General features: G+C 44.9%; 1 protein-coding gene across 5 annotated transcripts in view; it reads right to left on the bottom strand.

The window, feature by feature from the left end:
- The window catches only part of MED24 (mediator complex subunit 24), a 349,247-nt gene that overhangs the window by 208,818 nt on the left and 121,949 nt on the right, over window positions 1-18,480 (bottom strand). For all 5 annotated transcript variants that reach the window (XM_068389049.1, XM_068389044.1, XM_068389055.1 and 2 more), the window contains one exon: window positions 14,049-14,132. In XM_068389049.1, coding sequence (XP_068245150.1) covers window positions 14,049-14,132 — 84 coding nt within the window. The remainder of the gene's footprint in view (window positions 1-14,048; window positions 14,133-18,480) is intronic.

The following is an 18,480-nucleotide window of genomic DNA, read 5'->3' as shown; positions in this document are numbered from 1 at the left end:
TCTGTGACGGAAGACTGATGCCAACATGCTTCTGTAACCCTTGATAGTGGGAGCTGAAAGTGATCGTTCTTTCCTCAGGTATAAGAGGAAGTCAGCTATTTGAGTTACAGAGGTACTGGTCGAGGATACAGATACTGACTTGCACCAGTTTCGGAAGACTTCCCACTTCGATTGGTAGACTCTAAGGGTGGATGTTCTCCTTGCTCTAGCAATCGCCCTGGCTGCCTCCTTCGAAAAGCCTCTAGCTCTCGAGCGTCTTTCGATAGTCTGAAGGCAGTCAGACGAAGAGCGTGGAGGTTTTGGTGTACCTTCTTTACGTGTGGCTGACGTAGAAGGTCCACCCTTAGAGGAAGAGTTCTGGGAACGTCTACTAGCCATCGAAGTACCTCGGTGAACCATTCTCTCGCGGGCCAGAGGGGAGCAACTAACGTCAACCTTGTCCCTTCGTGAGAGGCGAACTTCTGCAGTACCTTGTTGACAATCTTGAACGGTGGGAATGCGTAGAGATCCAGATGTGACCAATCTAGGAGGAAAGCATCTATATGTATTGCTGCTGGGTCCGGGACTGGAGAGCAATAGATTGGAAGCCTCTTGGTCAGCGAGGTAGCAAAGAGATCTATGGATGGTTTTACCCCAAGTGGCCCAAAGTCTCTTGCACACATCCTTGTGGAGGGTCCATTCGGTTGGAATTACTTGCCCTTTCCGACTGAGACAATCTGCTATGACGTTCAAGTCGCCTTGGATGAACCTCGTTATTAGGGAGATGTCTTGACCTTTTGACCAGATGAGCAGGTCCCTTGTGATCTCGTACAACGTCAGTGAGTGGGTACCTCCTTGTTTGGAGATGTACGCCAAGGCCGTGGTGATGTCCGAGTTAACTTCCGCCACTTTGCCTCGAAGGAGAGACTTGAAGCTTTTCAAGGCCAGATGTACTGCCAACAGCTCCTTGCAGTTGATATGCATGCTCCTCTGACTCGAGTTCCACAGTCCTGAGCATTCCCGACCGTCTAGTGTCGCGCCCCAGCCCACGTCCGATGCGTCCGAGAAGAGAACGTGGTAGGGAGTCTGAACAGCCAGGGGAAGACCCTCTCTTAGGTTGATATTGTCCTTCCACCAAGTCAGACAAGACTTTATCTTTTCGGAAACCGGGATCGAGACCGCTTCTAGCGTCTTGTCCTTTTTCCAGTGAAAAGCTAGATGGTATTGAAGAGGACGGAGGTGTAGTCTTCCTAGTGACACAAATTGTTCCACGGATGACAGCGTCCCTACCAGACTCATCCACAGCCTGACTGAGCAGCGTTCCTTCTTCAGCATCTTCTGGATGGATAGCAGGGCTTGATCTATTCTGGGGGCTGATCGTCTTGTTGTTCAGCAACGTCCTCATCAGAGGGTTCCTCATCCGAAAACTGATGAGGAAACGGCAACGGAGTGGGCAACGCCTGGCTCGCTGAGTCCGGTCGCACTGGTGCATGCGTGACGGAGCCGGACGCAATATCATGGAACTGCTGCACAGTCTGTGAACTGTCAACAACCATGGGTGCGCGAGGAAGCACAGCGTCAACCCGAGACTGTCTAGACCATCTGGGTTGTGCAGTCAACACCCTACCGGGTTGCTGAGGTTGACGCACTGCGTCAAAACAAGTCACCTCTGCTGGTTGTTGAACGTCCTGAACGTCAACAACCACCTCCGAGCGTCGCTTAACGTCAACGTGCGGCTGGCAACCCACACTGGGTCGCATCGGTGGAGGAACCACCTCAACTGGCAGACGCGAGTAGGTTACCTCAGCGTCAACAGGGCGCACAACCGACCGGTTGGAAGGTTGTTGGCCAGAAGGTTCGGTAGCAACCTTCTCCGCATTAAAGTCCTCTATCAAGGACGCAAGCTTGGACTGCATGTCTTGCAGCAAAGCCCATTTAGGGTCTACGGGAGCAGGTGTGGCAACAGACGGGGTTAGCGACTGAGGCGGTACCGTTTACCATCCCTGAAAGCCTTGTTATGCGTGACATAATTGTACAGCAAAACTTCAAAGGCTCGAAAACAGCTGTGAAGTTGACCTGTAAACAACTTGGAGCGTCTCCTGGCCAGGCGCCAGGGAGAGTCTACGAGAATTGAGAAGTCTATCTGGGCAGAGGCATGAACTCCCACACCGAGAACTTCTCTCGTGTCATATCAGACTCTCTCTCTATAAACCAGTTTAAAAGAAGGGAAAGCTAAGGCTGTATCCCCCAAACTCCTCCTGGTGAAAAACCAGTCGCCTAGCCAACGTAAAACTCTCTAGGAGAGCGAGAGAGCACTAGCTTAAAAACAACGGCTTCGAAGTAGCTAGGCCTAGTGTAAGCTCTGACGTTAGGCGAACGAGGAGCAGCAGTTACAAAAAGATCCGGACAAAGATCCTTAAAAAAATCATCATGATTTAATTAAAGTCCATAGGAGGCTAAGCAGCTTTAGGCTCCTCTCCATCTGACAGAGTCCTCAAGGGAATATCAGTAGGAGGGGGAACAGCAACTTCCTCATCAACAGGAACCTTGTCCGATAAAAGTTGAGTCTCAAGCAAGGGAGAGACCTACCGTGGTGGCAATGCTTTACAAGCAGAGTCCACACTCACTGGTGTATTAGTAGCGGACCAGAACACAACGTCATGTAACTGCTTGACAGTCTGTGAACTGTCAACAACTGAACTGTCAACCACAACAGGTGCGTGAGGACGCACAGCGTCCACTCGAGACTGCTTTGACTGCCTAGACTGAGCAGTCAAAACAACTCTAGAATGCGGAGGTTGACGCACAGCGTCAAAACAAGTCAACTCCGATTGTTAGTGAACGTCTTGAACGTCAACAGGAGCATCAGCAAGTGGCCTAACGTCCAAATACGGCTGAAAAACCACACGAGACCGCATCGAGTGTGGTTCTAAACAACCTGACTGACGTGACTTAAGCTACGCCAACGTCAACAGGAAGCACAAAGGAACGTTAGGTTGGCTGAAAGCCAGGATATCGATGAGATAAACGGCTAGACTCAACGGACTAATCGGCAGAATAGTCTTCCATAAGGGAGGCAAGCATATACTGCATGTCTTGCCATACAACCCCTTAAGGATCAACGGAAATGGTTGTGGTAATAGACGAGGGTAACGTCTGTAACCGCAACACTTTGCCTACAAAAAAAGACTCTCGGAGTCTGTGTTACGCTTTTGTTAGGCGGCGAGCAGTTATCCGATGACTGCATACGGTCAGAGCTGTCCTAATGGTTGTAACCAGGACGCTGGACCTGTCCTGAAAGGACTGACTTTCGCTTAAGGGCTTCGAAACCTTGTGACAGGTTTCTTATGCGAAAAGCCTTCGGATGACGAGGAGAAACAACGTCTCTCTCTTCTTATGGTAGGGGAGATCTTGGTAAGATACACCCGATACCATAGAGGGAAAAACGTCTGTTCGTTGGTCAAGGCCTCTCGAACCCATAAGTCGTTTGACATTACTTCTCCCCTGGGCTTGGGAGCATGTAAGAGGTCCCGGACTAGGTGAACGACAGGCACGAACAGACGAACCCTCGGACGCAACACTGTAACACTTTGCGCCTCGGACGCAACACTGTAACACTTTGCGCATATCACTTTATCACTTCGATTTTCTGTTTTGCACTTATTTCTACCTGAAACACGCAATTCTACCCCTTTATTAAAAGGTAGTAATTGCGAAATCAGTCGTATAATGCAAGCTCATTAATACCAGCAAAAAACAGAAAACATATTTTAAGATAAAAAAATCAGTGGCTGGGAAAGAGACTAAAACACTAGTTCATATAACTACGTTTTCAATCTCTCACCGCACATAGCCTGGGGACGAGAATAAAAACCTAAAAAAGTTTTATCCTTCCTCCCTGTACAGCGCTAGGGACGCGAGTAACACGAGAACAACGTTACCCGCTTGAACGGAACGTTTTCTCTCCTCTCTCTCCCTCCGTCTCTATCTCTCTCTCTCTTTCTCTCTTGATTTCACACCTAAGAGAAGAGCCCAATTATATTTCGTCAAAAAAACATGTTATTTGACTAAAGGAAAAAACTGAAAGGTTTTTCAAATAAAAAGTTCCTTTAAATTAGAATTTAAAACATTTAAGCTAAGAAAGAATGAACAAAACGTCAGAATCGATTTACTCTTACTGCAAAGTGAAACCGTGATACACTCTCTCTCTATCGTAACGATAGAGCGCATGTTGAACGTCCTGAACGTCAACAACTGCGTAGCATAAAAAAACTAAACGTTAGTTCATCTTTGAAAACAGTACGAAGACTATCAAAGAAATTCTTTCATAAAATATTACATTTAAAAAGTTTTAAATCCTTAGCTCTTTAAAAGCTAATTACGATATAAAGGGCTCAACGTTGATTAACTTCGGTTTCCAAGTTAGGACCGCCTACTCTCAGGAAAGGTCTATATAAACAAAACATTAAAATTTATTTTTATATGTTTATAATAAATGGAAAGTTAATCGAAGAGGCCTAATAAAGGCGGAGAGATATAAAATATATAGAGGAAAATCTATAACGTGATAAGATAATTACTAAAAGCCTAAACACACTTCCGTCTAAGGGAAGGGTCGGCCATTTTAAAAGTGAAAGAAAGTCCATACTCTCTTTGTCACCATAATTAAATCTATCCAAAACGAGTTCAAGATTTAAGATGAAGATAAAACACCTGCATAGCGAAAGCTCAAAACTAGAATAAAGTACTTCACCAATTAGTTGTGAAAAAACTCCAGTTTAGCAACAGCGAATAAGAGCGTCTTGTCGATAGCTCGACAGAGAGAAAATTGAGTTCTTTGTTTACAATGAGTACTGGGTATCTGGACGACAGATGGCGCTGTTGGGTACACCCCCTACCTGTGTAGCGATCGCTGGCGAATTTTTCCTTAGAGTTTTCTGTCGAGCAACAGAGTTGCAGCTATTATAATCACCGGCTAAGTTAAATATTGAAAACTGGCGTTTCACTTAACTGTATGCAATAATAATGCATGTAATGTTCACATTTAAGGATTGTATTTATAATTAAAAACGTAGCAAATTATAATTTTATGCATTGTTTACCTTCAAATCAGCTGATCAACACTGCCTAGTCCATCGTCAACCTCAAATTCCGGATCAAATAACTCCCTTATTATTAAGGCATACTACTGAAGAATATTTCATATTTACTGAAAGAAACAATTATCACTTGATCTATCATTTCTCAATTATCATACTAACTCCAATAGTTTTATTTGAAATGCTTCTCTCATATTTTATTTACTTGTACTGAGTTGAAGTGCATAACGTTAACCAGAGTTTCATTCATGTTGCCGATGCACGATATTTTATAGTTTTTACCTGTTTGGTGCTTGATTATAAAGCCTCAATAGAGACTTAGAAAAGAAACAAAGATTTCAATTGAAAAGTAATTACGTGCATTGTGTTTGGTTTATTTAAAAGAAACCATTATAATCGATATATTAAAAGGTTTGTTTATAAAATGACAAATTTGGAGATAATTTGTATTTTTCCTAACTATACAAACCTTAGCTATTTAATATGGGTATTACTTTCGGCGTAGCTGAAATGATGAGCCATTAGAAATTAACAAGGGTTTACTACCCCCATCGCTAGTTAGCTTACTACCCCTCCCCCCTCACACACCTGTGTGCTGAGCTCACTTTGCTTAGAGGTAGGACTTCATGGGGGATACGGCTGGCGGGCAAGTTTGATTAAATAGCTAAGGTTTGTATAGTTAGGAAAAATACAAATTATCTCCGAATTTGTCATTTGTTCCGTAACTGAAATACAAACCACGCTATTTAATAAGGGTGACTCAACCCTTAGGAAGGGTGGAAAAGTCCCAGCCATACTGGCTTTTGGCTTTGCCCGGGGACTCATTATCTGAGTGTGTCAGCACTCAACAATAAAGAGTCCCTGCACCTCGCTCACACCTTGCTATGCAAGGGCTGTGGCCTACATAAGATGTGTGTGAAGGATTATGTGTGACTTATCCTAGGAAGTTGACCAGAAGTTCTTTAGATGGAAAACTTTAGGCTAGGACTTTCCCAATACCACCTCGTAAGGGTATGGGGACGTGACAGTATTAACTTAATACTAGGAACACAAGGAAACATGGTTTACCCACAGTGGTTTGAGGTCAGCTGTGCAGAGAACCCAGGATGCTGCTTTCCCCAAGAGAAGGGAGGATGAAGAAAAGAATATGGGCCAGACATAACTTTCCTTTCATGCAGACTAAAACCGGGTAACAATTCCCTGAACCCTCTGCTACTTGTCCATTAAGGAGCCTGAGGTTTAAACCAGCTGTTGTGCAGCCACCACAGAGCCGATAAAAAATGTATCGAGCCTCCTGTGGGTCACGTCTTGCAGGTAATGGGCTATGAAGGTAGTCTGACGCTTTCACACTCCTGCTTGTAGAACCTGCGTCACTGAGAAGTTCTTCTTGAAGCTACGCCCCTGACATCATGCTCTCTAAGGCGACAGGACGGAGGAGGGTCAGGATTCAGGGACAGATGGATCACCCTACGAATCCATGCCGAGATAGTATTCTTGGTGACCCTCTTCTCTGTTCTCCCAGTGCTCACAAACAAAGCTTGCACTTGGGGACAAATGCAGCCGTTCTTTGAGATATAATCTCGGACTCCTTACTGGACACAGTAGGGGAAGGTCTGGGTCATCTGTTACAGAACAAAGACTCGAAATCCGGAAAGAGTCAAATCGAAAATCCAGCACTCCCGGATTCTGTGTCTTAGCCACAAACTCAGAGATGAATATGAACGTTACCTCCCCTTATCCCCTTGCATGGGCGATGTCAACGAGAGACCATGAAGTTCACCGACTCGCTTGGCCGAGGCCAATGCTAGTAGGAACACCGCCTTCCAAGTTAGGTGGCGATCTGAAGCCTGGTGTAACGGTTCGTAGGGAGGTCTCTTAAGAGGCTTGAATATCAAAGCCCTATATAGGAGAGAGTCTCGGTGAATTTCTACACCTCTCCGCCGCCTGTTTCACGTCCTTAGGCTCAAACAGGTTCGTTCCCATAACGAAAAAATGTCTGAGCCTGAAGATTTGGTGCTAGAGGACTCCCGGTATTTTCTTGGAGTCCTTGACTCCCTCCCGGGAGGGATGCAGGACTCCAACCACGACGGAGGCAGGCTCTTCTCCACCTTTATTCGAGAAAACTTTATCGCACGAGGTGGGGTTTCCCTCAATGGTGTGATTGGGGAACGTCTCACCTCCCGTGACTCTCCTGAGGGCGGGAAAACTTCGTTCGAAGGTGAGGGAGCAAAGTCTGAGGGGGGAGAATCCCCGCCTCGAAGACTTACAAGAAGACAGCTACGTCCTCGGAGAAGTTACCTCTTCGGAACTCCTCTTTCTTCTTCGGGGGAGTGGTTGCAGCCAAGGATTTGTGGCTCCACTCAAAGAGAACAGCTTGGCAGCCTGTGCTACTTCTCTGATTAGAGTCCCAAACCAGGCTGCAGGCCGACGGTTGCGCTGTCAGACCCTCCCTCTGGAGGGGAAGTCGCCTGTAAAAGGATAAGGACGACATGTCCCTGGACCTTTCTGGAACCTTCCCCCCTACCGGCAAGCACGCTGTTCTGTGCTTGGGGGGGGGGGAAATGTGGCAATGGCGCCCTTACCGCGTGTTGTCCGGCAGCCTCACGCGGGGGAGGGTATTGGCGACTGCGCTAGGGAGCACGCTGGGAAATACCCGGGGGTCGCGCGCAAGAGACCGTTGAAACGCTCGCGAGCGCAGGCGAGACTTCATAGGGTGTGCAGGAATCAGATTGACGTGCAGGATCAGAATGAAGAGCCCGCGCGGACCAGAATGTTGCCACGCGCGCGCGCGGCTATCAGCGTGCGCGCGTACAAGATTGTTGGCGCTTGAGTGTGTAAGAAGATCGACGGCGCTTAAAGATCGTCGGCGCTTAAAGATCGTCGGCGCTTAAAGATCGTCGGCGCTTGAAGATCGTCAGCGCTTGAAGATCGTCGGCGCTTGCGCGCGTAAGAAGATCGTCGGCGCTTGCGCGCGTAAGAAGATCGTCGGCGCTTGCGCGCGTAAGAAGATCGCCGGCGCGGGAAACCATCGGTGCCTGCGCGTGGACGATCGTCGGTGCTTACGCGCGTAGGAAGATTGTCAGTGCTTGCGCGTGAAAGAAGATCGTCGGCGCCTGTGTGCGTAAGAAGATCGTCGGCGCCTGTGCGCGTTAGAAGATCGACGGCGCTTGCACGCGTAAGAAGATCGTCAGCGCTTGCGCGCGAATGAAGATCGTCGGCCAAGAAGATCGACAGCGCTTGAAGATCGTCGGCGCTGGCGCGCGAAAGAAGATCGTTGGCGCTTGAACGCGAAAGAAGATCGTCGGCGCTTGCGCGCGTACGAAGATCGTTGGCGTAAGATCATCGGCGAGAACGCGTGCGCGCTAGTGCGCTAGGATGCAGGGTCGGCTGACAGAACGATCAGGAACTGGGTTGTGTCCTTAAAAAGGGGCGGGCATCACCCGATGAGGACCGTAGGCAGGACTGCTTCAGAGTCCAGAGCCGAAGTCCTTCGTTGCAGTGCAAGGTTGAGCTGGTAGATCGGTAGGTCAGCTGGCAGGACGATCAACACTGTAAGTTCTGCTTGATACTCCGAGGAAGGGTCTCTATGAGAGACCTTTCCCGCGAATGGGAGAGGTGCCCTTCGTAGAAGAGACTAGAAGACACTCGCAGGCTGAATCACTGGTGACCGCCTGTGCGCTATCTCAGGAAACTCCAACGATGTGCGCTGATGCGCAGGTGAACGTTGGCGCACAGTCCCTGGAACAGGATGTCTCTGGATGGCAGTCTCAGGAACAGCAGGAATTGCGCGAGAGCGCGCAGGGAATACCTGGCGCTTAAGGGACTTACTCACAATGTGAGAAAGCCCCTTCTGCCCCGAAGGGACCGGTGCCCGTTGGATAACGGGGTGCGAGGCGCCCACAGCGTCAGCAGCCTAGAACGGAGACGGCAGGTCAGCAGGTCTAGGAGATGGCTGATCTAATCAGGAACAATCCTCCGAATAGGGGTCTCTATGAGTGGCCTCTCTCGCGAACGAGAGAGGTGAACACTTCGTAGAAGAGACTTGAAGACACTGGTGATGGCGCCCCTTAGGGCCGTTGGATCAGCTAGCTGACTTATAAGGAGCAATCCTCCGAAGAGGAGTCCTTAAGAGTGGCCTCCCTCACGAACGAGAGAGGTCACAAGACTGATCCTGCAGCTGCTCAGCCCCTTGAGCATAGCTGCAGGTGCGACCACTCAGCCCCAAGAGCATAGCCACCTGAAGTTTTCATGCGCCCGGCCTTGCAACCGCTCAGCTCCTTGAGCATGGTTACAAGTGCAGTCGCTCAGCACCAAGAGCATAACCGCCTAGGACCAGGAAAACCCAACCAGGAATTATTAAGGTATGAGAAGTTCCCCCTCTGCAGGGGGAAGCTCTCACACCTGGGAAGGGAACCTCCCTTGGAAGTGAAGTTACCTACCCTTGGAGGCGAACCTCCTTAGCTTTCTAAGATGAACCGAAGAGCTGACATTTGTCACAGGAGGACTTCTAAGAGAAGGGATAACGCCCATGACGATGTCCTAGAGAGACGGCAGCGACAGCAGACTCCCCAGGCACACACAGGACAGCTCTGCTTCGTTGGCACACTTTAGTCAAACGAAGAAAAACTGCAGAGTTAACTAGGAAAATAAAGTTAAATAATTATTTAACAGAAATTCGCCCGGGAGGAATTCCGAAGAGTAACCCCGAGGGAATGGCAAAACATAAGAATTAAAAATTAAGTATGCGCCCTCCTCCCCCACTGACATTCACGGGAGAAGGGGGAGGGCGGAGAACTGTAACAAAAACAGAATTATAACAGAATTATAATTATGTAATTCATCTAAGAATGATCATAAATAGTAAGAACCACTGACCTCCGATGGGAAGTGTTCTCCACAGAGAAGCTGAAAAGTTAAAAATACAATTAGATTTCATTAAAAATAATTGAGACAAATAAACGGAAAAGCAACCCAACCCGCAATGGAAAAGAAGCTTCCGTAATAGTACGTAGTAATAGTAAAAGGTGAACCACCTGGAGTAGAGAGAGAGACCGTAGTCAATCTAAACTCCCACATTCCCTTCGCTGAGAATCCATGTTCCCCGTAGGAAAGGAGGAACAACGAAGATAATAGATGAATGAAGAAAGTCCAGCGATGACGATTCCCCACGGCGGCCGAGTTAATGGAAAGCCGAAGGAACTACCGAAGGACCAAGACGGAGAGGCCGCAACCCATGACGTGAAACCACGGTGGCCTAGCACTATGCCGGTGATGTTGTCGTACACTACACATACAGCACAAACACTGAAAAGAAAACTTACTACATTTCTATACACAAATATATACATAAACATAAAGAATGTTTATATATATATTACAAGTACAGTATAAGAAAAAGTAAGTAAAAAGACAAAAAGCATTAATGGCTGTCAAAGAGGCGAGGGTGAAAGCGGACACGTCCGATCACCACCCGAGCCAAAGTAAAAGTGAGCTCAGCACACAGGTGTGTGAGGGGGGAGGGGTAGCAAGCTACCCCTCCCTAACCCCCGCGAACTAGCGATGGGGATAGTAAACCCTCGTTAAAATTCTAATGGCTCGTCATTTCAGCTACGCCGAAAGTAATACCCATATTAAATACCGTGGTTTGTATTTTAGTTACGGAACAAATAAGCTTTGTTTAAGGAAGTATAGATATATAGTAACATACTGTGCAAGAGACAACACATAAGAAGTTGCATCATGTTAGCAGAGTAGGCTACAGTCGTCTGAACAAAAACACCGAACATTTACAGTAAGTATAGTTAAGCTGTACTGTAGTAATATCAATGTACATATATTACCGTAATATACACTACAGTATCAGTGAGTATCAGGTTTCAGTACAGTATTAGTAGATAGGAAAAACTTTTGCTATACAGAACAGTAAGGGGATAATGACGACTTGGTAAACTTTACCTTAGCACAATACTTGATTGTAACCTTACTGTGTCCCGTACTTAGTGTACATGTGTACAAATGTTCTGTACACTGTACATATGATTATGAACTGTTGTAGAAACCAAATTAAAACTATTAGGCAGTATTTACTGTATTTATCATCAGCTTGGGCACCCACTTGTGGCAAGGGGCAATGACTTTTTAGGTTAGGAGCTAGTCCATCCTAGTGTAACATTCGCGAATTTTCGCTTATTGCGACTGGGTCTGTAACCTAACAATCGCAAATAACGAGGTTTTATTTATTTTTTCTTCTAGAATTCAAAGGAACAATAGCCATGTTAGTATCCCATACAAAGTAACACCACTATTTTCTTTGATTTCCCGAAGAATATATTACTGTACCAGATTTCTTATATTCTTCATAGTATTAATAAATAAATGTTTGCTGCATGTCTTTTGTAAGTTATTTTCATCATATTTCTTTGTTTGCTTGTTTATATATTGACAATTTTTATGTTATAGTTTTGCTAGAATATGCTGGATGAGAGATCGAATCCCACTAAGACTCAAACTTGTGTCTGCAACCTTACCATCATTATAAGCTAAGTATTGGGGGCTTGGGAGAGCCTATAGGTCTACCTGCTAACTTATCAACAGTCATTGCCTGGGCCTCCCTGGTCTTAGCTTGGGTGGACAAGGGGCTTGGGCACTGATCATATGTATATATGGTCAGTCTCTAGGGCATTGTCACTGTCCCTTGCCTCTGCCATTCATAAAAAACCTTCAAAGAGAACCAGCTTCAGGAGGGAGACAAGAGATCCAAAAAGCTTCAGCCAGAAGTGAGCTGGAAGGGATTCCTTTACAAAAAAAGGTTCTGCTACTTGCCTGAACCTTTGGACCCTGTCCAAGGATGGATATGCTCTGACTTGGGCAAAGTTTATATCCATGCCCGGATAATGAAGGTGTTGCTGAAAGATGAGGTTGGACTTCTCTAGATTTAGGTGGATACCCAGTTCCCTGCAAATCGAGTAGATCCCAGTGGTATATGAGCAGTGATCTTCATTCTGCTAGGAGAAGCTAGTCATCTAGGTATCTCAGGAACATTATACCCATGGAGTGAGCTAATGCATAGACCAAGGAAAATAGGCAAGTGAACACCTAAGGGGCTTTGAATAGGCCAAAGCACAGCAATTTAAATTGGTAGGTTTTAACTCTGAACGAGAATCTTAATTATTTTCTTGAAGTGTGATGGACAAGGATCTGATAATACAGGTCTTTTAGGTCTATGGTCAACAGGAAATTGTTCTTTCTGATGGTCTAAAGAACTGTGCTTGGGGTCTCCATCTTGAAGTTCGTTTAGAACACAAACTGGTTCAAGTGGGAAAGGTCTGGTACAGTTCTCCAACCCCCATTCAACTTTCTCACCAGGAACAGGTTTCTGAAAGCTCGGGGTCCTATCTAAAACTTCCTCTAAGGCACATGCATTGGAGAATAGTAAGATCCCTTCTGTAATGCTGATTTTGTGCCTGGAGAGAGAGGTTGATCTACTACCACTCGATGCGGAGTTTACAGTGGCGTCTTAGGGGAGACTTTCAACACTCTTGCTGGAGATACTACCTGTAACTCGGAGAAATCTCCTTGATTTACGATATCTGAAAGGAAAATATGTACCCCCTCACTGAGCACGCTCATAGGGGAGGATCCAGTTAAGATTCCCATAATCTGAAATGAATGCAACCTATATGGTCTCTTGCTCTGGTTGGACAAGGGCCAAAGCCAGAGTATCAGTATCACTATGAGCGATTTCAGGTTCACCTTTCCCTACATGCAATATTACATCTATCAATTCAGGACCCTGAAAAAGATGGTTACCATTCCTCGTTACCGGAGTTTCGGAAATGTCCATTAAGAAGGATCTGAATTAAAGATTTTATGTGTCCCAAGAAAAGGTTTCACCTGTTTGCTCCCAGAAGAAGAAGAAGCTGATGAGGATTGATCTTGTTTAGCATTCTTCTTAAGAGGAGCATTATATCTCTCACACTGGGAAGGTGGCCACTCCCTTGACTTCTGGGACATACAGGATGTGAATTTACCTTGATTCAGCTCAGGAAGGTACCACACGGATATCCATCAAGGCCAGGACAGGTTCTCATACTACCTTGAGCAGCACTCATAATCATTCGCATACGCAGTAAAAAGACAAAACACAAACCACAAGCACAAAGCATAGTGCAGAAGGGGCTGTAAATATGTCCATCAGCTAGAGCAACCGGGAGATGAATGGGGTTGTCTCACTGACTCAGCTGCTTCTTCCCAGCATGGGTGGGATAGCCGGTAATGTCATGCAATGAAAACAGAATTCCACAGCTTCTTTAATTCTGGTCATAACTAAATTACTTAAGAGGTAAACCCATATAAATGACGAGGGTTTGTATTTGTGTAAGTACAAATTATAGGTTTACATTACTATAAATCACTTTATTTTATTGTTTTATGATGCACAATGGTAAAATCTCTCTCTCTCTGCAAATAAAGTAAAAAGACATAACTTTTGTTTGTAGAGAAGTTGATTTGTCGAGAACATGATTAGTGAAAACGAGCAGGACCAGAACAAAGTAGATAACCATCAAGGAATCAGGAAAGCTAGGAGCACTCACTTTAAATACTTCATGGATGCGATAGCCCAGATAATCTCACATAGATAAGGCCATGTATGATCATTCAGTTTGAATGTGAAAAAAATTTTTGTTTCATCAAAATACTGTAGTGCATGTACCTGAAAGTTACTATAATCTATGCTAAGTGTAATATTATCTTATGTAATCTCCAAAATATTCTACTCTCAACTCTAAGTCTTAATATAATCCTGTAAAATTAAAAAGGGAGGACCGAGTACAGTATTGTAAAAATATCTGCATTTGTACAGAAAATAAAACTGTAAAATCATACTGCATCTAAGTTGTTAAATTAATGAGTTATTCGAATAATAATCTCTAAATTGGAAAAATTCAAACCTACATTAATGTAACATACCTGAATAAGCCATTTCACCCCATTAACAAGAGCTGTAGCTAACACCAAACAATCCTCAGGTTTCCCTCGGCACGAGACACTTTTCTGGAAGTAAAATGTACATATTCAGTCTTAAAGTATCTATATCAATAATGTCATGAAAGTTGTATCAAAACTAAAAAAAAAAGGAGTTCGGACAAAGGAAAAACATATTTTTAGGGAAGTGCTGTGTGGTCTCCAAGGACTTTACTGTTAGGGGCTAGAACAGGAAATCCAATATCACCTGATTACCTAAGAAATATTGCTCCTCTGCTCAAGAGGCAGTGTATCAACGTGTGAGGCACAGACTCGGTAAGTATGCAAATTTAGGCTCATTTGAACTTGCCACAGAACCTCAGAGGCTGAACATCATCTGCTACCAGAGAAGTTAAGTGTGGCATTCTATAAAAGAACCATTGTTCTAGTTATCGCCAGTGTACCTACATCACAACCAAACATCAACCCCACCAATCATGATCAAGGCCATACGAACTACACTCCACTCTCCTCCATGAAGCTAGGGAGGAGGGAGGGTTTTTAGAGACCACACAGTACCTCAACAAAAATAAGATTTTTCCTACATCAAAACTCCCTTTTTGGAGTTGGAGTGCTGTGTGGTCCAACAGGACTAAGAACCAGAGTATCAATCAGTAGAATTATGTCCATTCCAGAACATTCTGCAACCAAGCACAACCTACAATCCATGTCCAGGTTCCCAGAATAAGAAGAAAAACTATCAAGGCTGACTAAAGACTGTTGGCTGACTGACCTTCAATTAGTCCGCTTCTCCTGAAGGACCTGGTTGAAATGCTCCTTCCTCCCATGCTACCCTTGCATGGATCCCGAATGCAGTGAGTACTGCACATGAATGTTGTACTGCTTGGATTTGTTTCAAGTAGTTTTTGATAAATACCCTCTGCCAGACCAACCCGTAAATCTCTGGATGGCCTGAAATTGGCTGTTAGTGAAGAACACTAGTGAAGAAGCAATTTTTCTCATATCTTGTGTTTTAGGTATGGATGCAGGATCAAGCTTTTTTTAATCAAGGAGGTCAATAAAATATTGATGGCCTCTGTAAAAAGGGATTTGTTGGCCTAGGTATTTTGAAACAAATCACCTTTTGAGGACATGGATCTCTGTACTGTATATAACCTTTCAAAGTCAACACAGGACAAAGATTGTTATTCCCTGACTCTAGAGCCGAGAAACAGTATATCTCCTGTCTCTGAAGGGGCTTTTAAATTTTTGGCTAGAAAAAGGAGACCCGGAGTCAAAATTAAAAGATGACCTGGAATTATTGTAAGGAACTCCCGATGCCTACAAAAGGCCGTCAGGTCACTGACTCTAGCTCCTGAAGCTAAAGATACTAGAAATATTACTTTTGATAACAATTGTTTAAGATGAATGGTGGAGTTGTCCAACCCAATCAAAAACTTCAGGAACTTATCCAGAGATCAGGAAACTGCAGGAGTGGGTGGTGATGTTCTTTTTAAGACAAAAGACTGGGTGATCTTACGAAGCATGTTCGAGTCGAGATCCACGTCAAAGGCACACTTGATAGAGTCTGTTAAAAGAGATTTATATGAGTATAGTCAATGGCTGGAGCTTCCTCTCTTCAAAGAGGTGAATCATAAAGAAGCCAAGAAATCTGGGGTTATCTGACCAGGGGACTGACTATGTAGGAAAGCCATCTATGTTTCCCATACTGATTGGTATTGTCTTGAGGATGTATACCTTTTTGCCACTCATCAAATAAGTCAAATGGTGGGATGAGAATTTCCTTTCAAAAATGTGGGAGAGAAAATCTATGCATGAAGGTTCTGGGTTACAAAGGAAGAAGTAAAGGTAATCCGTCTTCCCACTTTCTGATACAGCTGTGCAGATACAAAAGCAGTGAATACCATGGGCTTTTGTGCCAAAGTGGTACTATTAGCTCAGCTGTCCCTGAAAAATTCTGAGGGATATTCAAAGCCTTCAAAATCAAACTCATCGGTGGAAAACAAATAAATCGACGAACATCTGTTCTAATCTAAATTCAGAGCATCCCTTCCCACTGCTTAAGAATCCACATTTGAAGCTACATATAGTGGAAGTTTCTGGTTCTCTTTTATAGCATACAGGTATTCAGTATTTGGAGATCTGGCACTTGCTCCAGGACCTCCCAAAAATAATTCTGGCCCAGGGTCAACTCTGTATGCAGGACTGTCTGCTTGGACAGGCCGTTCACCACTACAATGAGTGAACCTGGCAGATAGAATGGTGAGAGGAACACATTCCTCTCCTGAAGGAACTTTAAAATGGGGAAGGTCAATGCATTAAGGAATCTAAACCATGATCCCCCTTTCCTGAAACAACAGACTGCTACCTAATTGTCCATGAAAATCTTCACATCGGAGTTCTGTCTTGGACCAATTCTCTTCAGTGTAAGAAAGACCACAATCAGTTCCAATACATTTATGTGAAAAGCATCCGTATGAATGATCATGGAACCCAGGATGGGCCAAGGAATTTGGCATCGCCTGAGAATCCTCTTGCTTGAATGGGGAATTGCGCGGGACGGTCAAGAAGTCCCCTCCAAGATACCCTCCTCAACACCTGGTTTAAATCTTTCCGCCTGTTCTTCAACACAACGTCTACAATCAAAGCAAACTGATGAGGGCCCAAAATCTTCTGCAGCTGCTGTCTGGAAGAGAAGTGGCTCGAAACAAAGAATATGACTCTTGCTTTGAACTAATTACAGTTAAAGCTGAATGGCATTGCTTTGAACCTTTACACACCCATACTGAGCCAAAACCCAAGGTAAGGTCAGAAGTGGTGGGCAATAGGGATGTAGCAATAGGCACCTTTAAGATCTACTGTATAGTACTGATCCAATCCCCTTGGTGTAGGAATTGACAGACATGTTTGACAGTCTTCATTTTAAATGGGTCGCACCAAACGTGTTTATTGAGGAGAGACAGGTAAAGGATCACTTTTACCTCCAGGGAGTTGTTCTTCCATACACTGAATAGTCTGCCCTGTAATTTTTGAAACTTGTACCTTTCTATGACCCCTTCAACATCTTGGCCTCATGAAACTGAAAACTGTGACATGGAGGTTTTGCTATACTTTGTGCCCACCTAGAAAATGTCTACCGTTCCTGAAAATGAAGCAGACAACCTCCAACCTGATACCCCTCATTGACGAACGCCATACCTCTGTTTGAGTTACTGGCTCCTCTGTTTTCCTTGGATGATCTCCAGAGGCGTCCTCTGGTCTGAAATACCAAGTTTGACTAACCCTAGTACATGGACTCTCCTTGGGAGGGGTAACTTTGGTGCCTCCTCTCCTCCCAAAGAAACCTGTGTAGGTAGGAGCTTGGAATAAGAAATGAAAGCTGGTCTCTTAGTGGGAAGTTTAGGAACCTGTTGCAAGAACTTATTGGAAGTGGCCTTATGAAAGGGAGTTTTCTTTTTTATTAAGATAAGGGCTATAGCCTTTCCTTCACTTCTCTTGAAGTGACGTGGCATTGCTTGCTCATTAGCTTTGGCTTTGTCCACAAAGGCTTGGGGGAGGAGTGATTTAAACTGTGGATTGCTGTACAGAAATTCCTCTGCCTTCACTTTTCCCAAATTAACAGCAGATAGAACATGGAACCTTACCTTGTAATTTGCCTTAATAAAGTTTAGGAAGGTTTCATAAACAAGATTTCATAACAGCTTGATCACAGCTGAAGTGGCCATATTGGAACCCGCTGTAGACCCCACTTCCAAGGATGCCATAGCACACACTAAGTTGAACAGGGTCTGTTGGGCACTAAATTCTGCAACCCGAAGGTTATCTAGGACTAGTGGAAAATGGTACCCCCAGTTGATTGGTCCTAACCTGAGCATCCTATTTATTAGAGAAGACTTCACAAAATTGGCTAAAATCATTGGACTCTGGCCAGAATGTGCACCACCTACTAAATCCCCTTCATCTCCCACCAAGGTAGAAAAATCTTCTGCCACACCCCCTCAACTACTGAGCTTTCAGCACTTGGAACAGAAGGAAAGACTCCTTCTGGACCCTTCCTTGGAATCTTGAAACCTGAAGGCCCAGCAACAGCCAAAACCCTAAAACCAGAAAATATAGCCTTCTTTGGAAGCTGAACATCAGAAGGTCCAGCCACAGCCGAATCTGCGTTAACAGAAGAAAGCAGCCCTAACATCAAAAGGTCCAGCCACAGCCGAATCTGCTGAAACAGAAGAAAGCAGCTCTACTGGAGAATCTTTTAAAAGCTGGTAACCCAAAGGACCAGCAATGGCCGAATCCAAAGGGCCGGAAGAAAGAACTCCTATAAAAACTTTCTTTGGAAGCTAGAAACTAGAAGGTCCAGCCACAGCAGGATCCCTAGGCTGAATTGTGAAAAAGTCGGGAGACAGGTCAATGGTAC

The sequence above is a fragment of the Palaemon carinicauda genome, chromosome 1 (genome assembly GCF_036898095.1).
Source record: "Palaemon carinicauda isolate YSFRI2023 chromosome 1, ASM3689809v2, whole genome shotgun sequence".
NCBI lineage: Eukaryota > Metazoa > Arthropoda > Malacostraca > Decapoda > Palaemonidae > Palaemon > Palaemon carinicauda.
Note: the sequence above shows the minus strand (reverse complement) of the source record. Positions and strands in the feature narration are given on the sequence as shown.